This window comes from Cupressus sempervirens, chromosome 4 (genome assembly GCF_028749045.1).
Source record: "Cupressus sempervirens isolate cs-2001-9-10 chromosome 4, ASM2874904v1, whole genome shotgun sequence".
NCBI classification, from domain to species: domain Eukaryota; kingdom Viridiplantae; phylum Streptophyta; class Pinopsida; order Cupressales; family Cupressaceae; genus Cupressus; species Cupressus sempervirens.
The window spans coordinates 434,993,036-435,018,473 of record NC_143121.1 but is presented as its reverse complement, the minus strand read 5'-3'; the positions used below and the strand labels follow the sequence as shown (position 1 = coordinate 435,018,473).

General features: G+C 35.6%; 1 protein-coding gene across 6 annotated transcripts in view; it reads left to right on the top strand.

The window, feature by feature from the left end:
• The window catches only part of LOC149561880 (putative phospholipid-transporting ATPase 4), a 159,720-nt gene that overhangs the window by 8,099 nt on the left and 126,183 nt on the right, over window positions 1-25,438 (top strand). For all 6 annotated transcript variants that reach the window (XR_016363871.1, XR_016363869.1, XR_016363870.1 and 3 more), the window contains exon 2: window positions 4,235-5,318. Coding sequence is in view for 2 of the 6 variants with exons in the window: in XM_089825408.1 (XP_089681534.1) it covers window positions 4,259-5,318 (1,060 nt within the window). In the remaining 4 variants the exon portion in view is untranslated. The remainder of the gene's footprint in view (window positions 1-4,234; window positions 5,319-25,438) is intronic.

Here is a 25,438-nt window from a genome sequence, read left to right as displayed (position 1 = left end):
GATGCATCATGAAATAATAAAGTCATGATGGTATAAGTACATAGAATACTGAAGGAAAAATATATGCAGATTTTGGAAAAAGAAAATGGGGGACAATAATACAGGATTATTATTCAGATTCTATGGGTAGATTGAGTATAAGGTGATTCGATGTGATAAAGAAAGACAAAGTATAAGGTGATTCCACAAGGGGACATTATAAATGCTGCAGGTCCTGATGATGAAGCTCCTAGATTAGAGCCTTTACTATCCAAGTTGGCCTTCAAGATCTCAAAATCTTCATGCTCAAGTAAGTCATTAAAAAGATAATTTTCCTCTACTGAGCAGACATCATAATGTACAAAAAAGAAATCAATTTACTCATATGGGATTAAATAGTACATACAATTTCTAGAATAGTGTAAAAGAGAGTATATTAAGACTCAAGAGTGTGGAAGAGAAATCACATGACAAAGGTAACAATTGCAAAGCTCAATTAAGATGTTTTGAGTAAAATACAAAATGGCTTAGGATAGAGTAATGGAAGTTTTTTTAAAAAAAGAATCTTATTTCTTTAAAGACTATAGATGATATTGAAATGTTTTCTTTGATAACCATTTTAGCAGATTTTTAAATCAATGTCATGTCCCCATTTTAAGATATAATTAATGAAAGTAGATAATACAACATTATTAAATGGTGATAGTAAAATCATATATTAAAATTATAAAATAAGAAATAATAAAAATATATTATTATTATAATATAGATAATAACATTTATGATCTATCTTAAATAATTAAATAAGAATAAGATTACAATGAGTGAATAAGTAAATAAAATTAACTATAAGAGAGTATTGTAGAAACTATGTTACCTTTCTAAAGAGCATTTAATAATAAATGATAATAAAAATAAAATAAATATGTAAATAAATAATACACTATAGAATAATATAAATTAACTAAATCTAATGAAAAGTAAAGAGATGTAATAAAGAGATGTGACTCCTTTAAATTAAGATATAAAAGGGAGGAGAGCTCATTTGAAAGAGGAAGGAAGAGGAGGAGAAGATATTAGTAAAAGAAGGATTAATGGAAGAGGAAAAGAATGAGAAGAAAATAAAGAAGGTGCTTTTTGAAAAGGTTGAAATGATGAAAGGATGTGACTCTTCAAAAGGACCAAGATGACAAATAAAATATCCGAGGACTGAAAAACAATTATACCCAAGAGAGTTGGATTGTAGAACCATCAGAGTAGAGAAAGTAAAAGAGTTAAACTAATATTTTTTTTGAATGAATGTTGAGTATTAAAATAATATGTATTTTGTGAAGGATTATATAGTGCAAAACTAAAGGGAACCAGAGGTATGTTCATTTGATATTTTTTTATCAGAAAAAAATATGAATCATTTGGTAGATAAAGTTATTAATCAAGGATTGATAATGATTTTTGAAGTGAGAACTTTATAGTTCTCATAGAGACCAAGTAAGAACTTGGTAGAGGGCATTTAGTAGAATGTCGAGTTTCTCTTAAGAGAACTAAGAGATTAGAGGGCATTCTTGATTGAATGGGGGGATTCCAAATCGAAACTCGGAGAGAGATTTGTAGAGAATCTCTTAGAGACAATATATATTGTAGTGGTTAATCATATGCATACGTTAGAGACAAGAGGCCTGGCAGAGGTTAGAGGTGGGATTTCTGCCAAATATGTTTTGTTAATGAGTTCACACATTAATAGAGATCTTGGAGGCCTTACAAGGTGCTTTTGACATGATGGTTACCTAACTGAGTTATTTCTCATTGGAGGGTTAGGTAAATCTGACTAGAACCTCTTTCTAAGGATTAGGAGGGTTTAGTATGGAAATTAGCACTCAGATGATTTAATAATTATTTATCTTGTTAATTTTTAATAATTGTTTCATACTCATATATGTTTATATTATCTTTTCCATATACTAACAATTGTTACAGGCTTTAAGCAACAAATACTCAAGCCATGAGATGGGACATTACAAACAGTAAAGGGTTTGTTAAATAATTTCCCATTAGATAACAAAGATCTGTTAGTACAAAAAAAGAGCAACTATTTGAGCCATAATTTTAGCTGTTATTATGCAAGTAAATCTTCCTTGATTTTGTGTATAAGTGGACAACGGAGTTAAATTTTCCTTGAATCTGAATGAAATGAACCATTCAGATCATAAATGTAAGCCACAAACAGAAACAACTGTTGGTCTGTAAACTATAAAAAGTGAAATAATCAAGAATAGAACTCAAAACAAATAGACGAGCGTGAAATGCAACGGCGCTAACATTGCCAAACAAATCTCCCAGGACCTCAATTAACAGTGGCAAGAATTCTCAAAATTTGGGATGAGTGGCTGAATGGAAGCTCTGATATCATGTTGGAGCTTTGACTCCACTCTAGCATCATACACAATTATTAACCTTCACAAGAGAAAGTATGACATTTCACTATAAATAATGATGATATTGAGATGATTAAAATGTACAATAACTCTGCTTGTATAGGCAAGAGCAGGAAGATGAGAGCACATAATAATGATATGATGCAAGGGTAGGTGAGAGTAGTTAGAACTCAACTACTTGGAACAAATAATATTGCAGGTAGAACATATCAAATGATGTTTTCCCAACAACTAAATAATTAATGCCCAAGTTAAGAATGCTAGTGAATAATAATTTACTCCAACAATTTGCAGCTAATCCTCCATTTTATCTCCATTGACTGGGCAAGTCATAGTGCTATATGATCAGAACATAAACATGTTTTTGAATGAGATGAGTTTTCTTGTTGCACATATCTTTAAAGCATCCCCATCCCATTCATTCTAGGGGTGCATTTATTTGTTTTTCCACGAGGGGCCTCTCTTCTTGTTTGCAACCAAGGTTACAAGAGGAGAGTCACATATTGTTGATTTTTTCTTTGCAACCAAAGATTCTTTGGCCTCGGATGAGATGTTTTATGGCTTATTTGCTTGTTTTCCTACTAATATTATCCATCCCAGTCCTCTTAGCCTTGGGCAGTCCCTTAAGAGCATTTTGAAAATGTTCTAGATCTTGTATGAAAATAGAATGAATTGGGTGCGCTTGTGATATGAATAGTCCAGAAGGGAAAATACCTTTCTTCTCTTCAGAACCCTTCTTACTTTAGGTCTTTTCTTCATTTCCTCACTCTAGAAGTGAGCCTTGGATTGGTCCTTTCTGCAGTGATAATTGAAAATGCCATTGATTCTTCTAAACTAACTTTTGCTGTAGATTATGCTAATGCTATCTCCATCATGGCATCCCATTATTGTTTGTATGATTTTATGAGCTCCCATTATCTCTATTCATGGCATCCCATTATTGTTTAGATTATGCTAATGCTATCTCCATTCATGGCATCCCATTATTGTTTCTATGATTTTATGAGCTCAATGCCATTTGAGAGCTGTTTCCCTTGAAGGTACTTGTATTACTTTTTAATGATTTGAGGTTAAATTGCTCTCTTAACCCACTATTTTTGTTTACAATTATTTAGTGCTAACTGCCGATTACTTTTTGTTAATCTGTTGTTTTTAACCATCACTGATTTTCTAGTGACTATTTTTTAAGTTCGATGGGCTCACTTCGATCATTTGTAGATGTTAACATGATGCTTCTGTCTTTCTAACATATAAGGTGAGGGTGAGTTAAGCTATTGTAAACAAGAACCTTTGACATATCAGTGCAAATTACTGCATATGAACTACTTCTTGTTTGTGTTTGTAAAATTGTAAATGATCCATTGTTTTTCTCATTAGACTCTTAACTTGTGTCATGATCACATTAGACTTTGAACATCTGATATAAAATCATTTGACTTCCAGTAATCCAATTTGCTCATTTGTGGATATTAACATGGTTCTATCTTTCTTTCTAACACATAGTGTAAGGATGACTTAACTTAGTGTTAACACAAATCTCTGACATATCAGTGCAAATTATTCCATATGAATCACTTCTTGTGTTGTTTGTATATGGAAAATTGTGAATTCATTGATTATCTCATTAGACCATCTTAAGTTGTGTAATGATCACATTAGACTTTTAATTCATATCATATAAAATAATTTGATTGATTACAATTTTTTTTTTGTACTATAACAATTTTATTGGTATAAGTTTTTTTAAGATGAACAATGACTTGTTTTTTGAAGTTTTCATTTTAGTACACCTGTTCTAATATAATGTTTTTTTGACTTTGCAGACATGACTTTTCAAAGCGGTTGATATGATTAAAATGATCCATGTATTTCAGAATCTCTTTGAATATCAGGAGAAAAGTATGATTGACCATTCGATAGTACACATAAATGAGAAAAATGATAATAAACAAAAATATTCAAGTAACACAATTTCAACTAAAAAATATAGATGGTATTCCTTTTTGCCCAAAGGACTATTTGAGCAGTTTCGAAGAGTTGCAAATTTTTATTTTGCATTTCATGCAGCCCTTTCCCTCACACCAATAACACCAGTCAACCCCTCCTCGACCATTATTCCCCTTGTTTTTGTCATTGGAATTTCAATGGCAAAAGAAGCTGTAGAAGACTTTCGCCGTGGCAAGCTCGACAAGAAAGTTAACAATGACTTCATTTTGGTATGGAAGCAAAATGAAGGATTTGAAATACGTCGCTGGAAAGATGTAAAAGTTGGTGATATTGTAAAGGTCAACCGTGATGAATTCTTTCCTGCTGATCTACTGTTTCTATCATCAAGTGATTCTGATGGTTTATGCTATGTTGAGACAATGAATTTAGATGGGGAGACAAATTTGAAACTAAGAAGATGCCTTGAAGAAACCAGGAACTTAGCAGATAGTCCTACCTTTCAGGATTTTAATGCTGTTGTTGAGTGTGAGCTACCAAATCCCTCCATTTATACTTTTGTGGGAAGATTATTGTGGCAGGATAGGATACTAAATCTTAGTCCTACACAGGTTCTTTTACGTGGTTCAAAGCTGAGAAATACTTCACATGTATATGGAGCAGTCCTCTTTACTGGACAGGACACCAAGATAATGAAAAATTCAACACAGCCACCTTCAAAACGTAGTACTATGGAGAAGCGTTTAGACAAAGTGATTATATTCCAGTTAGTACTTCTTATCATACTGTCACTTATTAGTAGTTGTGCATTTTCTATCAATCTCGGTGAGAATTTTAAGGACTACAGTTACTTGCGGCCTGATGATACACATGGGAAAAACTGGATAGCTTCTGCTCAGTTTGATAAAGATAATGTTTACATAGCTGGACTTTTACAGTTTTTCACATGTCTTGTGCTCTACGGTAAGCTTGACTCACTTCTGTGTTAGTTGAAATGAAATCAAGATGCTTGTTAAGATTTCTTTGCATTTCATAAATTTTATCATTGTTTTCACAGGAAGGTCCAAGTCCTGGAAGATACAAGCTTATGGCTTCATAATTTTTTAGCTTTATCATACCATAGTATAGTTTAAGAAAGATATGTGGAAAGAATGGGTTGATTACTTTAAACAAAGATGCAGGAGGGATAAAATGTATATTAAAATTTCAAATAATATAGATAAAGAATATCTTTTTTGTGTAACAACTACCTTAAACAAAAGCTCAGTGTTTAATTATTCTTTACTACCACCCAAGTTAACAATAAAACATTAAATTTTAAATTTCATTAATTTTAGGGTGCAATAATATATAAAGGATGGGCTTTGAGATATGTATTAGTGCAATTAAAAAGGGCTCAAGAACTGGCAGGACTTGACCAATTATAGTGTGATCATTGAACTTATCATGTGACCCAAAAATTTCTAAAAGCATGATGGATTTGATCAACCGGAGTTTGTGGTCAGACTCAAACTTGTTTGTGATGTCAAACGCCTTGTCGATTCCCGCCATTATATCCTCTTACGAAATAGTAAATCAAAGGTAGAAGTAAAAGATGGATGCAAGCTGTTGCCATATTTCTATGATTTTGAAATTTTGAACAATATGTTTACATTTAGACTACTCATTTGACATGTTCACAATTGCTTTGGTTGCAGTGATTGGAAAAACTGTGATCAATCAATTAAATGTTTACTGTCTAGTGTAAAAATCAAACAAATACTTTGCAAATATATTCTAGAGATTGGAAAAAAGCTATTTTAGCTAGGATCACATTTCTAGGGAGGTTCTAGAATTCTAGGACTTGGGGTACATTAAATGTTTCCCAATCCTTTTGAAGATTCTTGGCAGTTGAAGAGGATGTTCTTCCTATTTACTATGCATAGGTGTTGCTCACAAAAAATATGTATTTTTTTCCTTTTGTCTTTTGATAAAATAAATAAAGAAAATGATTCAAAATATATAAATATACCTCTAACTATCTTACCTGACTAATTTGCAGTAATCCATACCAGACAAAATGCAAACACAAAAAATGGATTCTAGAGTACAAGAACAAGAGTAACAACTAAGGAAATATGATTCAGATGGAAGGAGGCTGATTGCCAGTTCAACTGAAAGAACTTACAGCAGACAAACATCTATATTCAGAATGCATATGATGATGCTTTTAGTTTCAAAATCAATGGTATCTTCCTTATCAAAATACAGACTACCAAGTTCCAAAGTACTCTCTGCCTTCTGACAATCACTCATGGTGAACCATCAAGCCATGGCAACCCACTGCATCATAGTTCTCTGCAAAAACTAATATACCAATGCTCCTTGGTGGTCCAATAGACAACTCAACATGTTCTAGCTCATAGTTACATACTGTATCTGGATCCCAAATATCATTTGTGTCATCAGGCACAATAGTCATCTCATCATCCAACTCAAAGAATGGATTATACAAAGTCAAATCAACAACACTCATCACAGTAAGAGGGTTATCAACAATCTGAAAAGTATTCCCTCTGGTCAACATTAGTTAACCATCTTGTTGTCCTAAATCTGAAAATGCCAATGCAGCACACGTCTCTAAGTAGAAGGCTTCTTGGATTTGGTCAAGTTCTTCAAACACCTATGCGACTTCCTTTGCCCTTTCTCTATTTTCCTGCTCCTTGAATTGTATTATGATAACAAGTTGATTTTCTGCATCTTGAAGAGGCATTTGTGTGTTGTCCAATTGATTCCAATATCTCCTTAGTAATCTTAAGTTCCAGGATGAGCTTGTTGACTTCATCCTGCTGTCCTTTAAATTTATATATGAACACTGCAGCAAACTTTGATATATGATTCTTGTCTGAAATTAAATGCAAATAATCACATCTCGTTTATCGTAGAGCTGCTTTGACCACTTGCAAATCTGCAGAATAAGAATCAACTTCCATGCTTTTTCATCTCCTTTCAATCTGGGCCTTCCAGAAGAAAGTCTTTGGTGATCTTATGTGTGTCATCATAATGTACTAAGGCTGCAATAATCATATCATTGGTGAGCTTCAGCTGATTTTTGAAAGTGTGTCTCAACACCATCATATTGAAATGCATTTTCAGATTGGTCCTCCAAATCAGCTCTGAGTATCTTCTTGCTATTTATTAGAATCATAAGTTAAGACAGTCCCTTGGTCAATATATAGTTCACCATCTGCTGCAATAATTTAAGATTCCTACGGAAAATCTTATAATAACCTATTCAAATCTTCCATTTCAAAATTTACCAAATAGGCATCCTCAATTACATCCACTCCTGATCAAATTTGGGACCTTCCAAGTTGGTAGTTTGTCCAAAACACAATCACACATAGGTGAACTTCTGCTAAACAGAACACATGACTCATTATACCTTTCAAGGGTGTTGTCAATGTCATCAAAGACCTCAGAATCCTTTTTGGATTGATCTGAATGCTAAGTGAAAGCTGTTGCTGTTTTATCATTTTCAAGCAATTGTAATGTCCCCCTTTTGGGACATTAGAAGTCAATTAAATAGTTAAGTTTTAATTTTTCAAATTATATCAAACAAATGACAACTTAGTTTATTATTATTATTATTTTGATTGGTAACCACTTGTGGCTAGAGCTTGGACCATTGGGGCCACATATGGGAGACCCATCCCCGTGGTAATTTTTATGGCTGTCAAGGTATTAATGCCTCCTAGTTTGACATTCTATTTTTATACTGCTTGCATCTTCCATCCTGGCCTACCTGCAAATCTTCCATTCCACTTGAACTGTGGTAATATTCCCTCCTTACTGCTGTCAGTTTCACCACCCGTACTTCCCATCCTTATCCCTCCATGCATAACTCCTTATCCCTCCAACTTACCACCCCCTATACCTCCCTATGCCCTTGGTCTCCTCCCGTATGTCACTTGCCACCGCCCCCTCCCTTCATTCTATCATTCACCTCTCTTGCCACCTATTCAGAGGGATCATTTTCCCCACCTGCCACCTATTCACAGGGATCATTTCCCCACCTGCCTCACTATCACCTCTGGCTGCACTTGGTTGTCTCCTTGCCCCATACTCTATGTACCATCACCCCACCATGTGGGCATTAACACCTATGCCATCTGTGACTACATGTGCAACAAACATATTCTCCTTCATGATTTTAAGCCGTGGATGCCCCTGTTGATAGCGCTTCACAACTATTGTCGGGCTATGGGCTCATGCTCAACTTAGTTTAAATTATCTAATTGAGAATTAAAATGACTTTTATGGAGTCTAGTGAAAAATTAATAAAGTCATTTTCAATTGTGAGAGGGAAAATAAAGAGACAAGAAAAAGAATATAAAGAGGCAGGCAGAGGGAAAACAAAGAGTCAGAGGGATGTGCTATTGAAGAACATTGAGAGGCTCATTCTTGGCATGCTTGATTTATGTTTGCTTATTGTGTTCTCTTGGAAAACTTTGAGTAGCTTTAGCTTTCAGTTAGAAAACTCGAGGATGGAAACCTTCAGAATTTTTTGGTGGATTGGATAGAAACCTAATTCATCTTTGGAGGTGGATTGTGATGAAGTACACAGTTTGGCTAAATTGTGAAGATTTCACTTGAAGATAAATTTGCAAAAAATGAGGTATTTTAAAACTGTTTGGAAAATAAACTTGTAATGATTTACCTTCATATTTTAGATCTCTATTTCAATTTGATATTGTATGATAATTTCTTGGATGAATGAGGAATCAGTTGCATGCAAATGATTTGTTTAATGTAATGTCCCCTTTTTTTAGTAGGTTCCTGTAGTTGGCTAGGTCAGTTCACCATTGCGACCCTCGTGAGCTAGCAGTAGGATTTGAGGGTCTCAGTTATGTGGTTATAGGCTTTCCAATAGCCTATGGTGTGTTTTGGCTCAATTTGAGAGACTTACTATTTATAGTAAGTCAAACTGTTTGTTCCGATGAGCTTAGTTGAGTTAGAGGAGTTGGGTAATGCTCTCAATTTTTATTTTGGGCTTCTGGTTTGGGCTCCATGAATCTTGGAGGGAGTGTCTGTTTATAGTAAGTTACCTTGTCAGGTTCATTCATCGTCTTTCATCATTTGTAATGTCCCCTTTTTAGCATTCATAGCATGATGTTGTCGTTAGCCTATTTCCCCACGGTCTCGTAGGCTAACCAGGACATTAAAGGGACTTAGAGGCCATTTGGCCTAGATAGTTTCAGTTGCAGGTCTTTCTAAGGGGTTTTGAGGCAACTTTGGGCATACTTACTATTTATAGTAAGTCATCTTGGATATGGTCGGACATCCAGTGGCAGCAGTATGTCGATGGTAATTGTTTAAAATCGGCAAGAACACTTGTTTATCATTGATAAAATTTGTTATGCATTGATAAAGCTATTTTATAAAGTTAAATTTAAATATTTAACTTTATTAATGCATAGACTATAGTTTGTGGGAAATATTTAAATTAAAAGAGTCCCCTTTATTTTATAACACATTGGAGACATAAGTAACATAAAAGGGAGTGATGTTTTATCCCACATTGAGAAAACGAAGGATTGAGCCCTTGTGAGAACACTATAAAAGAAATGGAAGAGCTTCTTTTAGGCATGGTTGGAAATATCAAAGAAATTGGAAAATTTTCTAGAGATTATGTCTCAGTAGTTTGAAGGACGAAATCCCTTCAAGCTGGAAATCTTGACGCCATTGAAAGATATGGTCTTGAGATTCAACAGAGTAGCAGTCCGAAAAAGCAGATACGAAAAAGTAGCTCGAAAAAGCAGAACCGAAAAAGAAAGTAGAAAAAGGAGTCCGTAAAAGCAGTTCTGGAGATTATGTCTCAATAGTTTGAAGGACGAAATCCGTTCAAGCTGGAAATCTTGACGTCATTGAAAGATATGGTTTTGAGATTCAACAGGGTAGCAGTTCGAAAAAGCAAATACGAAAAAGCAGTCCGAAAAAGCGGAACCGAAAAAGCAGGCTGAAAAAGCGGGTACGAAAAAAGCAGTCCGAAAAAGCAGAACCGAAAAAGTAGGCCGAAAAAGCAGTTCGAAAAAAGCAAAGCAGAAGGGGCAGCATTGAAGGAAATTATTACAGCCACCTACAATCAGGTTCTTTTGTTAGTATTGCTTTTTAGGGTGTTATAAGCTTTCAGCTGTAAGTGTGCATTATACCAGCATTATCATTTTGTAATCCATGTAAATGCCAAAGTTTTGGCCATATTTCATGAGCATTGTATTTTTCATTGCAATTAAGAAGATAATAGTTGCTGGTGTCATTTAAGCAATTTAATATCATTATTTATTAGCTAGTTAGTTTGCATACCAACTGTTTGTAAAAATGCCAGTTGGCTGTAGGTGTTCATTTCTCATGCTTAGATCATATATATGCACTGAATATTGTCAAAATTGGTAGCACACGCATGTTAGGTCATTGTGTAGTCCATTGTAGTCTTCTAGAACAAGATTCTCATTGATGCAAATTGAAAAAAGAGTCATTTTAAGCTAGCTGAAATACTATATCAATCATACGTCCCTTGCATGTGAATTGTTTGACGAAATTTCTTGAGTTTTCATCAGCATTTTTTGAGAGCAGATTTGAGGAGGGTCTTTACATCATTAGGATCACTTTGGTGTTGTCAGATTTCGATTCTGATGCTATTTTTGTTGGTATTGTTTATTGGTCACCTTAGTATCATAGCTCATTGGAATCGGGACAAAAAGTTTTAAATCGTGGGAACAAGAAACAGTGGCCATGCATGTCAAAATTTTAAGTTATGGTGGAAAAGTCATTTTCTGGAGCCAAAAGCAATTAATAAAGTATATTAATGACACTTTAATATATTCTAATGTTGTGTAGAACAAGCTTCTTAAGTGGAGTTCTTTTGGGAAATCGGTGCCATTTGGAGATTATAAATATGAGGACATTTGATGAGAAAAGCATCTGATTATTTGTTTGCTTGTTGTCTTTGTGACAATTCTAAGTTTGTGGTTTTGTGTCTTTGCTGAAGTATAAGGGTTAGATTCTGAGTTTATTTTGCAATTTGCTGCTGAGGTAAAGCAAATTGTGATTGCTTCTCTAATGTATCTACTGTAATTGAGAAGTTGATTGAACAAGTGTTCAAGACTGAATTTTGGAGAGCGATTTGAAGGCTGAATTATTAATTTTATGCTTCTACATCCTGGCTGGGAGTTCAATCTGAATGTTATAGGGCTGCCGTTTCACTATAGGGCAGTAGTTTATCAATTACAGGGTCATGTTCACCTAAGGAGGGTTTGTGTGACATTTTTGAGGGGCTGTGTTACAATTTTCAAGAGCTGCGTTCAATTTATATGGCTTGCGATACATATTATTGTGGCTGCAGTAGATTTACATTGGATTGCAAATTAAAAGTCAAAATCAATCTATATTTCCAGGTTCTTAGCATTTTAAATATTGTTGCTGCTACTATTTGTTTGAAAGATTGTTGGTAATGAATTAAAGCTGGAGCAAATGGTTTGTCTTTGTTAAATATATAATTGCACAGTTCGTAGGGCAGAATTATGAATTAATGTTGGCATTCATACAAACTTCTTAGTATTAAATTGATCTGAAATTGTAAGTGTCCAATTGCATTCTCTAGTGTAATTTCGAAAATTAGATTATCAAATTTGAAACAATAACAGTAAAGATTGCTAAATGTTTGATGAAATGTTAGACTATTGATTAGCAAAGGAAAATTGATTATTGTTAAGGATATAGCTAACTGGGGTTTTTATAGTAGTATCAAAGCTTGCTTGCAAAGTGTTTGTCGAAATGTCAAACAACTGAATTATAAAAGAATTTGGTGTTTGATGAAGTTCTAACTGGTTGGGGTTATTACAGTGATATTAGAGCTTGCCTGCAAAGTGTTTGACGAAATGTCAAACAACTGAATTATAAAAGAATTTGGTGTTTGTTGAAGTTATAACTGGTTGGGGTTATTATAGTGGTATCAGAGCGGTTCCCTGCCATCTTATGGGGTAGGAAAGTTATTTCGTTTTCAGATCTGTTGTTGTTTGTGGAGTGACCAACACTCTAGCTTTTCCAACTATGGACAGATATCGGAGGCCTAGTAGTTCTAGGAGTTGGCAGAGTAATGAGGGAGATAGCAGCAAATTAAATGCCATGAGGGAGAGTATGGAGAAATTTAGGCTTCATCAATAGAGGTTGGTAGAGAGTTTATCGAATCCTGAGACAGTTAGAGAGCCTTAAGATACATGGTTTCCACCTTTAGAAGGTTGGCGGGAAGAAGGCTTGAGTTTTATCCCGACAGGTGTCCATGATGCAGATGGACCTATATTTAGTACAATACCTCCTAGTCTTATCAATAGTGTTGATGATGGACTTATTTCATAGGGACATGTGGTTGTGTCAAAAGTAGAGGATAGCGGCACTGAGCTTGATCAGGTTGAGGCTGCTAGAGCTGTTGTTGCAGTTAGTGTAGAGATAGTTGATACAATCATTACCACTGATACTTCACACTCTCTCAAGGGGATTATTATTGGAGATTTATACGTGAGTTGTCATAGTGTTGTTGTGTGCAGGAGGCAGCTGCTTCCTTAGGTGGGACCGATGCATGTATGCAGTCACCCAACTTTGATGTTAGTGATTTGGGTGATACAACAGAGTCAGTAGATGTGGGTTCATACTCTAGCATTATTGATTCACAAGTTGATGTTGAGTCGTGTGCAAAGTCAGTGGTCAACAGTTGAGGCCTTATTAGGAGTTTTGGATGCAGATAGTATGGACACATTTGATGATGCTATGAGCTGCACTGGGTATGATATCCCTTGCTTGGTATGAACTGATGACTCCTTGGAGGTTTTGGATGGGTCCCAGGATCACTGTTTACATGATCTATCTTTTGAGGTGGAAGCTGAGACATGCGGGGATGTTGAAATTGTGAGGGCTTCCATTTCTTTAGATGAGGAGTTGATTGAGGTACATAGTAGTTGTATCTTAGATGCAGAGTTGTGCGAGGTCGATAGCACACATGCGTTGAGAGATCTTGTGGTAGGTAGTTATGATTCAATTTCCTATCACAATGCAGTTAGTGAGATCGAAAGCTTGCGTAGGAGGTAGGGTTATAAAGGCATCATGTGACCAGTCAGTTGAAGGTGAGTGAAAGTGACATCTCTTCAATGTTCGAGCATTATGATGCGATCTGTCAGATGCTGGCTACATCTGGTTGGGGTGCTCCTATGTCTGATGAGCATGGTGATAGTGCTCTTTCTTTAGCAGAGGTTCATGCACTTCGAGAGGTTGTCAAGGTCTTGAAGCATAACTATTCGCAACTAGTTGCTGACAGGGATTACCTTCTGGAGTGGGGTGACACTTGTTATGAGACATTGTTAGAGAAAGAGGAGGAGGTGGTTGAGCTCACCCAAGAGCTTGAGGTGACTGTAGACTCTCTTCAATGTACTCAGTTGGCTCTTCAGGAGTCATAGTCATGATTAGATGAGGTGATCATGGAGTTGGAGCATGTTCGGACCACACTAGCCCTAGATCCAGTTCAATTGCATATTGTGGTTGGTGGTGAGTTTGCTTCCATGGTTGGGGATGAGGGACGTGATGATGTGGTCAACACATCCATCCAGCATATGGGTGCAACAGATATGGAGGAGGTGAGAGCATCAGGGGAGACAAGCTCTCATGGTGATTTGCTTCCTTCTACTGGAAGCGGATCTATTTCTCCATTTCATACAGCTGGTACCATTGGACATATGGTAGTGCCACATTTTCAGAGGGATCAGTTGTGGGTTGCAGGGGAGAAGGTTGATGCTTCCACATATAATTTCTATTGCACAAAGTCTTTCATGGAGTATCTTTTGGAGAGTTCGGATGTGCAAGAGGATTCATAGAGTGTCTGAGGGTACTCTCATTCAAGGCTCTTGCGCCATTCAGAGGTTGGTGGGAAAGATTATAGGGACTATCTACGATGCTTCCCCACAAGGATTTTCAGGTTGGGTTTGCTGAGAGGATTTCCCAAGATCCTGGCCGATCAGTAGTTTAGAGTCAAAGATTAGAGCCATCTTCTGATTCCCAGACTGATACTGATGAGACCTTGACAGAGATTGAGAGTTTTTATTGACATTACACTGTGAGGAGTGCTTATCACTTTTATTTTGACCCCACAGGTAGAGGATTTGGTTTCACGTTGGTGTGATTTGGCTCCAGTTTCATACCATCCATTATGGGATGGGTTGTTAGCACCATCTTTTGCAGATGGGATTGATAGTTGCAAATTAGACCCCTTGTAGTATCTACACACCCAGGACAGTTTGGTAGAGGTTGGGCTTGGTGGTAGTGTTTGAGGTACCTATGGTTGTTACCATCGCCATCGTGCAGTTGAGTGTGAGTATTAGTTTGATGGGGACTTGGTATTTCAGTTGGGTTGAGTTCCGATGAGTTGTTGCCTACATCAGCTCAACTTGAGAATGGTTAATTCTACTGATCTGAAATTGTTTATGCAAGCAAACCGTTTCACAAAATCCTTATAAGGGAAAGAGGAAAATTTAGCAAGATTCCATTGGGGAATCTTAATATGATAGACTTAAACAGTCTTTCAATCTGTTTGTCTGCAAACAACCAGCTGAGGGCAAGGTGCAAATTTTGAATATTAGATGCTGTCCAAGTGTTTGCCTAAATATGCAAGAATTGCAAGTATGGTTGGTGATTAAATTCGAGCCAAAACTAGTGGGGGTTCTTATAAGAGCTTGGACTCTGCCAGCCTGAGGGTAGAAATCAGTTTGCTCTAGCTGTCAATTACATCAATGGCTAGAATTGAGGATGGAAGATTATTACCTACTTTCGTTCTCTATTCTCCAAAGAAGGGTACCTAGCTAGGAGAAAATAATGAAGGACCTTGCAAAGTTAAGAAGAACACTACAACATGCTCGAATAATGCTTAATCGGTACAAAGTAAGACAATTTACTTCTACATCACAAAACAATAATGAAAGACATGATGTAGCTACAAGTGAAGAATCTAGAATTCCTTATGATGAGTTTCTAGCAGTTATTAATCAGTCTACCGGCAAACAAGGTTTCAAACCACCTAATGAAGAAAAACACGTTGACTATGTCATGAAAGGGGATGATTTGAAGGATTAATCTAACCTACGTGATTGGGATACATATATTGAACCAGCATTTGATAGAGATCACACATCAAAGAAGGAAGAGGGGTTTGCGATTGTTGATGATGCCATGCATGCACCTACCATTGATGAGTTTGTACTTAAAGAAAAAGAAAAAGAAATCTCAGTAGTTAAGGTTGTGCATGATGAGTTTCTTTGATGAAGCTAGTAATGGTGTTGAGTGAACTCATGTGCCTCCAAAGGAAGAGCAGATGCAGATTGAAGAAGATACTGTCATTGAGATTGTAGAACTAGCAATGATAGATCAGCCCCAAGGAAGTACGAATTCATTTAGTTTCCCTCTAATTGAGTTTAGCATTGTTAAAATAGATCAGCCCCAATGAGGTAGGAATTCATTTGGTTTCCCTCTCATTGAGTTTAGCATTGTTTCATCACCTTCACCTCACCTTGTCAAGAATCTAAACCATAGTTTGGGAATTGTTGAGTTAGATGATGTTTACACATGATGAAAACTCAGAAAATTTGTAATTTAGTGAACTAAAGGACTTGGATCACACATCCCCTGAGATAAGTAATCAACAATGTTGTATTTGGGGTCTGGGTCTGATGAATCCTATATATGATATAGATCTCTCTTGTAATGGACCTATTTATGACTGTACTGCAGTCCCAATTTCTTCTTACCAAATATACATGGAGACAGGTATTAATAACGGTGCTAATGTAGAAAACATCTTTTCAGAGTTTGTAGCTCCAAAATTCATGCTTTGTCATGATGAAACATCCTTTCAAATAAAAATATAAGGTGGCTGAGTCTTCCAAGCTTGGTACTCAACTCGAGGATATCAAACAAAAGGAAAAAGGTAGAAATTCAGATTGCCTTTGGGGTGATTTGCAGTTGAAGAGGAGCCTGAGGGAAACCAATCCACAATTATGCTGATGACAACTTGTTTGCGCATGAGTTCGATGGGAAAGGTAAATTCTTGTGGTTTGTTGATAACCCCTTGCTTTAGGTGGGTGTTGATATGGTTCATGGAAATCCACTCTTTGAATTGGCAAATGATATAGATCTTCCATACATTGATCATGATGATTTTGAAGAAAATCAGTCCTTTATAGCAGCCACTTCTACAGTACAAGGCAATGAGGCATATGGTGTAGGAGTTGAACAAGCTGAAAAACGGATTGAAGATCTTCACAAGGAAATATCTTCTAGCACTGTGACATCTGTTTATGAAGATTTGTTGGAGCTACTTCCACCTTGCAACACTTGGAAGGAACATGAGGCAAACCAAGAAAGTGAGGTCTTGGCACTAGATGATACCAGTTCACGCGAACACCTAATTTGCAGTCATGTGAGTCCAAATCAGTTTGGTACTCAACTTGATACTCCTTAAATTTGTACTTGTTGATTTTCATCCTTTCCCAGGAGGAAAGATGATGAAGATTGAGGAGGATAACATACTTAATCCTACAAGGAGGAAGGATATGTTTGATTGGCATGATAGCTGTTTTGACTTTCTGTTCTGGGACGGTAGTCTTTGGTTTTCATTTGGTCACAGTTTGACAACTTCTATTCCATCAGATGCTAGTGTGGAGTTTTCCTCTAGGGCAGGCAGTCCTTTGGGAGTAAAAGATGAATCCTATTTGTGTATTCAGGATGCAAAACATGGTAAAAGTAAGTTTTGTTTTTTAGATTTATAATAGTTGTTCTCTGCCTTTACACAACCTTGGGACAACAGCTTATGATTATATCTCTGAAGGCAACCTTGGGAGGCATCTATCTACTCATGGTTTACTCATGGTTTCACTTACTATGTTTTAATACGAAGATGTACCATGTGACATAAAGTACTATATGGTCTACACTGTTTGTCACCATATTTTGGTTTCATGACAACATCATTGGTTTCATGAAGAAAACATCATGGAGCATGTTGAGGGCAGCAGTATCTTATGTTTATGCCATTGGATTAGGACCATTAAATGTATGCTAGTTGGAGGTTTCATGCTTCTAATCATGAAGGCTTCAACTTGGTCCTTAAGGACATCAGCTGGATGGATGATTTTGGATGTTTGGGTTCATCTATTTGTTGTCAAAGATTGGTAGTGTTCAGATTTCATCTTCTTCTACCATTGGATATATTAGTTACATCATAGTTCAAAATATTGTTATTGACAACTTATCACCAACGGAAAAAAACAAATATCAGGAAACTATCTGAGGTAAGTCAGCATCTTACTGAGAACTTAAAAAATTGCTTAAAAATTTAAAAAATGCATTTTTTTTGCAAAATTCAATATGGAGATGCATCTAATGTGTTAGTATAAGAGTAAACAAACCAAACAAGCTGAATCTAGATATATAAATGCAAATAGGATACAAATCGCATCCTTATGTGGAATATTGATGGCTGGCAGCCATAGTTGGAAGTTTGAAGCAAACTAAAAAGTGGCAAATTGTCTTTGTAAAACTATAAGCAAATACAAGTAGAATATCAAAATAGTCTACATCTTCCTCTTCTCCTTTCCAACAACTCTAGTAAAAACTGCTGGAATAGTAGGGGTCTAGACCTGGAAGTCCTTGTGGCTGTGGATGTGCCTCCTCTCTCTGCAAAACTGGTTGTGACTCAACCTCCATCTTGGGTGTAGATGGTGCTTGTTAAATTTTTGAACCAGAATAAAGATATTGCAACAAAAATACAAAAACTCTAAAACAGATAACAAACAAGAGTTATCCCGGGAAAAATCCTCGTCTTGAGGTAAACAACGTAGCCTGCCAAAGATGATACCTTTATTAAGAAACCAAAATAATTACAAAATGGTTCTTATGATTGAAACCCTTAGTTACCGTGTTCGGACCTTGCTGCCCGGATTCAGGTCTAGGTTCGCATGGGTTCGGGTTCGCACTTGGGTTCATTGCGGGTCCGGGAAGGGTTCTTCATTTGGATTGTGGGTCCAGCGCGAACTCGGGTGGACCCACGGTCCAAATGAAGGACCCTATGTGGACCTGCAGCGAATCCGGACGGACCCACAGTGAACTCGGGAGGACTCATGGCGAATCCAGGAGGACCCACAGTGAACCTAGGAGGACCCATGATGAACCCAGGACCCTTGGGTTTCTCTTATTTGTTTGTATATATAATGCGCGCACACACACACACATATGTATGTATGTATATTTTTTGTATATATAATGCTTGTTGCATATATGATGAAACAAGCTGAATTGAAAATGCCACAATCCTAGGGTGAAAACAAGACCAAATCAAACAAAACAACTAAGAAAACGCCTTTTATCCTACGTAATTTTCGTAGGGTTGCCCCCAATTTTGCGAAATTGAGGACAAGTATCTTTTAATTACTAGTTGGCATATCTGCCATCTACATCTATGATCTTTAATTTGTATTTAATATATTTAATTTTCTTATTAAAATGTATCACCCCCTAAAATAATAGTTGTAAGCTAGTTTTTAAAAAAAACATTGACTTGCTAATTTTAATGTCCCCAATTAAGGACCTAAAAGATATATGATTAAATAAGTTTAAATCCAAGATTTAGGCTTATTATTATTATTAAAGGGATTGAGCATTGATACCATTACAAATCATCATCAATATTCTCAAAACAACTATGACTAAGACAACAAATATGGAATGATAATGTTATTTAATGAAGAATATGAGTTTACAACCTATCATTTTTCTCTTGGACTGGTCAAAGATTCTATTACTTTAATGAAAGCATCGAAAAGCATCTAGCAAGTTTTGAAAGGACAAGTTGAGAAGACCTGATTGGATAGATCACTCAAATGCCAATGTTGATTGTAATGCTGATTAAGACAAACTTTTGACCGTCTTTATAAAATGTGGGAAGTGAGTTCTTGCAGAAGGGAGCGATAGTTAATAGCTTCCTAGATAGCAATTGAAGAGCAATGATCATGAACAAAGACTCTTTAATTGCAAAAGAGATTAACTATGCATCAATAACTAATAATTGAATTACAACCAGCTGAGATATCATCACAACAATTGTTTTTTTTTTTGATTGGTAAGAGGCCGAAGCCAAGATTATTATTATTATGTGTTGTGATTAATTGTTATTATTATTTATTAAGCTTGAGTAGACTTGAACCTAAGATCTCCTAGATAGGAGGCTCATAATTTACCGTTGTGTTGTAGGCTCTTGCCTATCATCGTAGCAATTGTTAGATGCCCATTATGGGAACAATTAAGAAGTCGGTCTAATCAGTAATATGAAGGAAGTTATTTCCTGTGATCATCTTTGCATCTGTAAAAGGTGGATTGTCATTGCATTAAAAAAGAATCAAAGACTATGAGCGGGTTTACAAATTAAGGGATGCACTTATCAATAACAGAGGAAAGTCAAAGCCTTTGATACAACAAGTCATAATCAGTGATTTGTTGATATGAACCAATAATATATAAAGATGCATTTTGGATAAACAAAGATCGATGATGTTAATCAAAACATATTGATACCATAAGGTCTAATCCAATTCACATGGCAACCTTCACCAACAGCAGCAATGCACTTATGTGAAGTATCAACTACCATCAGCAATACCTCAGCAAATATCGTAAATACAATATTACAACATTTAATTAAGGGAGCAACTAAGATCAAGTCTCAAAGCAGAGATGACACACTTAGATTAATTAAAATCGCTAAGCAATCACTAATCAATGAAAATAATAATATCATTATACCGTATAATAAACCAATCCTAAAGGAGACAACAATGGTAAAGTTGTAAGTGTCTCATCTAGGAGGTCTTGGGTTCGAGGCTACTTGAGCTTAACAAATAATAATAATTAATCTCAACAAATAATAAGAAATAATCTTGGCTTCGGTCCATTATCCATCAAAACAATAAGAACAATCTTGAAGGGATGTGATTACTATAAATTAGAAGATGCGATTTGACAAAAAAGTGTGACTCTTGAGAGGTTGAAACTGAGTAAAAAACCCTTCACCAAGATATCATTGGACATTTTCTCCTCAAAAACCTTGCACCAGATATCATTGAACATTTTCTCTTTATTACATTTCCAGTATTGGATCTGCTCTTTTGAGCACATTGCCTCTTGGCAAATCAGTAGCCTATATTATTCAATTGTTAATCAGACATGGTAATAGCATATTCTTCAAGACTAATTCTGACTCAGCAACACTATTGCTATAAGCGATAATTGAAGACATTACAGGCACATAAAGTATTTATCAGATATAGCACTCATCATTGTAGTTGCAAGCTTCTAAGTACATATCAGAAACAACAACATATTAAGTGATATCAAAATATTGCATATTTCAGATTGTTAAATTAGATAAAGCAAGCAAATTGCTGAAAGCAATACTGATTGATTGCGCAGGCATATTGACTATCAGTCATTGCATATATACTTATCACCATAATTGATAAGGTGAATACATTCATAGCATATTTAATAAATATATATTTCTGACATTGCTGTACATTCCATATAAATTTTGCATATATTCATATACTTACAGCAGAAATACAAACTGACATTTTGTGAAACAACTTTTCTTGGTTCTTATTGCAACTATTTTACAAAATAAGAAGCAAGAATTAGGTAATTGTCCCAGCTTTCTGAGATAGCCAAAAAGGGGATACTACGCTAATCTTTTACTACAACTAAACAAATGCCTTTAGTTGAATTCTACCCCACATGAAGGATTTAACAATTGCCATTATGGAACACGAAGCACTGGATATGTGGAATATGATTTAACTTTCTTAAATATTGAACCACGCCTATAAAACTCCTTACCTCAATTATAATGAAAGGTTTGGATCACTTAGATTTGGCTTCCACTTTTACTAAATTCCTAACTGGCTAGATTGCTGTCAGATAAAATTTGATCTCAGTTACTTCATAGACATAGCTAATAATTAATCTCAGACCTAGACAACTATTTGGTGACTGCCCTCTTAAAATGTCTGATTAATGTTGATCTCAATTGCTCATAGTTCATAGACTTGGTGAATATTTGATCCGTGACATAGACAAATATTTGGTAACAGCCCTCTTAAAATGCTAATTGAGTTTTTCCCTATGTATTCAGTAATATGAATATAAATGACAAAAGTTGATTTTTTGCAATTAATGGGTTAAAACTCTATTTTATTTGCTCTCTATATCTCTATGCTATGGAAATGCCTATAAGTTTTTAAAAAAAAAGAAGTTTTTGTGCAATGTCCCCTTTTTAACATGACCATGATAGTGGATGGGTTTAGTATGTTACTGGGTCTTTGTAGGCTAATATTGGTGATTAGAGTACCCTGTTAAGGGTTATGGCTCTGTTTGGTGGAACTTACTATTTGTAGTAATCCAATGGATGGTTCTGATGAGCTCAAATGAGTTAGAGGAGTTGAATGATGCTCTTAGTATTTATTTTTGGCTTCTGGTTTGGGCTCCAAGAATTTTGGAGGGAGTGTCTAATTTTAGTAAGTCATCTTTTCAGGTACATTGATTGTCTTTCTTCATCGAGATCACTCGTGCACTGTCGGATTTCAATTCTGATGCTTCTTCAATCATTTTCTCAAGAAGGGTGGATTACGATTATTATTTAATTAAATACGCTATGGTTGCTATTTTTGCTGATATTGTTAATTGGTCACCTTAGTGTTATAGTTCATTGGAACTGGGTTGAAAGGTTTTAGTTCTTGGGAATAGGAAACAATGACTTTGTGTGTTAGAATATCATGATATTGATGAAAAGGTCATTTTTGGAGCCAAAGGGAGTTAATAAATCATATTATTCAAATATGTGTCTGAGTATAAAGCAAAGGGTGCCTATGTATAAAGCAAAGGGATCTAAGTGACAAGGATCTTCATGTAGCTAATTGTTGGAGTGATAAGGAATATTTGTTTTATTATTACAAAAGCAATGGCTTGTTGCAAATGAAATATTTCTTGGATATCTTTTGTTTGCATTTTGTGGAGAAGCTGGTCTTGAGGGCTTTGAAGAAATTTCATAGTTGGACACCATGTCTTTGCTTGCACTTTGAGTCATTCTTGATAATGGTGAATCATGTTAGTTCTGGTTATTCCATTATTCAATCGGATTGGTATTAGTATTGAAGTTTTGGGCATAGAAAATATTCAAATCTGCTGTTGGGAGTCGATAGTGTGTGCTAAAGATCTATTCTACACAAAGGGGGTTGAGATTGTAATGCCCCGCCCTGAGATCCTTGGAACAAGGATTCAATACAAGCCAAGGTAATTTTTTTTTACAAGACTTCACCAACAATCCCATCAACCAATGTATCTCCAAACACCACTACGTAACTGACACGACCAAACTGAAGAATGAAAACTAAAGGCGGCATCGGAACACAGAATCTCCGATCTGTCGAAGCATGGAACCGCTAGCATTCCTAAAGTGTGATGTCCCCGCTTCTCACTTAGGTTCGAATGCTGTAGCCTACAACCATTTGTCAGTACAATATCAAAAAAATTGTATGTAAAACATATTAGCAATATTAGATTTAAGTAAATACTAATATAAATACTACCCAAGCTACCCTTCCTAATCCTTTGGGAGAAATCCTTTCTTTAGTCACCTAATCCTCTGGTGAGAATTTTATCTTGATTAGGTAATTGTCATAGAAAGAGCTTATCCCTTAGGCCTCTTTGGAATCTCTGGTAACACTACTTGGTAGAGATCCCACCTCTACCAAGTCTCTTATCTCTAACATATGCATATGTTTGACCACTACAATATATATTGTCTCTAAGAGATTCTCTACAAATCTCTTTCTAGGTTCCAATTTGGATTCTCGACATTCCATTAAGAATGCCCTCTAGTCTCCGAGTTCTCCTTATGAGAAACTTGACAGCCATAGTTGGATGCCCTCAACCAAGATTAACTTGGCCTCTATAAGAATAGAGTTTTTATCCCAGTATGATTATTACATAAACCAAAAATAAATGTATACCACTATGTTGCTCCTAGGATTGTCTTTAATCTCATATGATCTTACTTAGTCTTTAGTTTCATTAGTATCTCTGTGTTATCTATTTAATTAGAGACTTGAATCTATGAAATAAGAATAATGTCCTATTCTTTTTATATTTATTGTTGTTGTGCTTCTTCATTTACTTTTTTTTTTCTCAGTGAATATCTCCTATCACTATTGACTCTCTCCTTGTATTCACTCTTCCCTTTTATTTGATCTCTCCTTGCCCAATGGTTACAATTTCTTCTGCATGGCTCTCCTATATATTCCGCATGTGGTTTCTGTGTAGATCACTTGTATTATCGTCTTGCTGGATCTCGTTTATCTTTGAATGTAATGCTTGTTCCCTTCATTGGCACAAAGGATATTAAATGCTTTTCTTGTTTTTATATGCGTCCTCACTCACGATACTCAAGTTACTTGAACATATGTATGCGGCTAAGTGACGGGCTTTGTTGTATGTAGGGAGCAATTTGTATCTTTTCATCTATCGTTGACTCTCTCACTTCCATGTCAATAGTGGGGAATGTTTCCCACTCTGATTCCCAAGGTCTTGATGATAATGAATTATGTTTTATATGCTCTTTAATTCTCTCCTCTGTAAAGATCAGAATGCTTGTCATTGTCTTCTAGTGTAATCTTACTATTTGTATATTCCTTATCTCTCTTCTTATTGCTCGAATACAAGTTATCATCAATTGTGGTGAAAATTATATTGTTATTATGATGTTGTTTATGTCTTTGCCAAGGGTTTCTTCTATTGGTCTTTGCGTTTGTAGTTTCCTCAGGAATGGATGTATTCGCGTCGTGTTGGAGAGTTCACTCTGGGTCTCTCCTCTAAATACAAACTAATTTGTGCCGCTGCATGTATATTGTTTTGTGCCTCTCGTAGTTTCTTATCCACACTAATTGGAGATGGGTAAGTAACTTGTCATCTTGCTAGGAATGTGAGTTTGCCTTCGATACTTGTTCTGGCCTCTATCTGTAAATTCCAAATTGTATGTTCCAATCTTCCCGTCTTCTTTTTCCCGTATATTCCTCTTGTTATATCATTACTGCCTATCCCCTCCCAATTATCGATGGAATTGCCACCTTATATATATTATTTCATGTCTTTCTAACAGTCGAGTCTATACAAGATCCATTGTTTATTTCTACTTAACCAAATAATTTATATTATTCACATATGTTATAATATATCATATTTAGTTATAAAATTTATTGATGTTTCCCATAAGATTGACTCATTTATTGTTTAAGTTTTCATTCTTTATAATATCTATAATATATTGAATAATAATTTATACGATTATTATTATAATTATATTTTACTATTTTATTTAATTAATCAATCAATTATAACATCTCTTAATATTTTAAATCATAATTTAGTATAATTATATATATAATTATTGTGGGAGAGGCGATATTACATAAAAGGGTACTCAAAAGTTCAAATTGCGTTCTTTGAAAAACAACAGAGATGCCCCCTGTTTTTCGCACAAGAGAATAACTGACTGACAGTCTCGTGCGAGAAAGCACACTAAGCCATGCGAGGAAACGCCATATCTCGCGAGGAAATGCCGGGTCCAATAGTCAAAAGCACTGCACTGGTGCTGAGGTTCGCACGAGGAAATGCAAGGCCCTGTGCGAAACTTCCACAATCTAGTGCGAGGAAGTACAATCTTGTGCAAGGAACCAAGATAGCACACTAGAAAAATAAATGATAAAAAGCTAGAAAAGATAATTTCTCCATACTGGGGAGTACAAGATCCACAAATTGAGGCTTGGACACTCAAACACAAGAAATACACAACACTATGCAACAGGGAGTAGAATAAAACTATCCATCTAATCCATAACAGCATATGAAGGAACATGCATCGCAATGTACTGAAACAACGAACTAAGTGCACGGTTCCTCCCAACCGT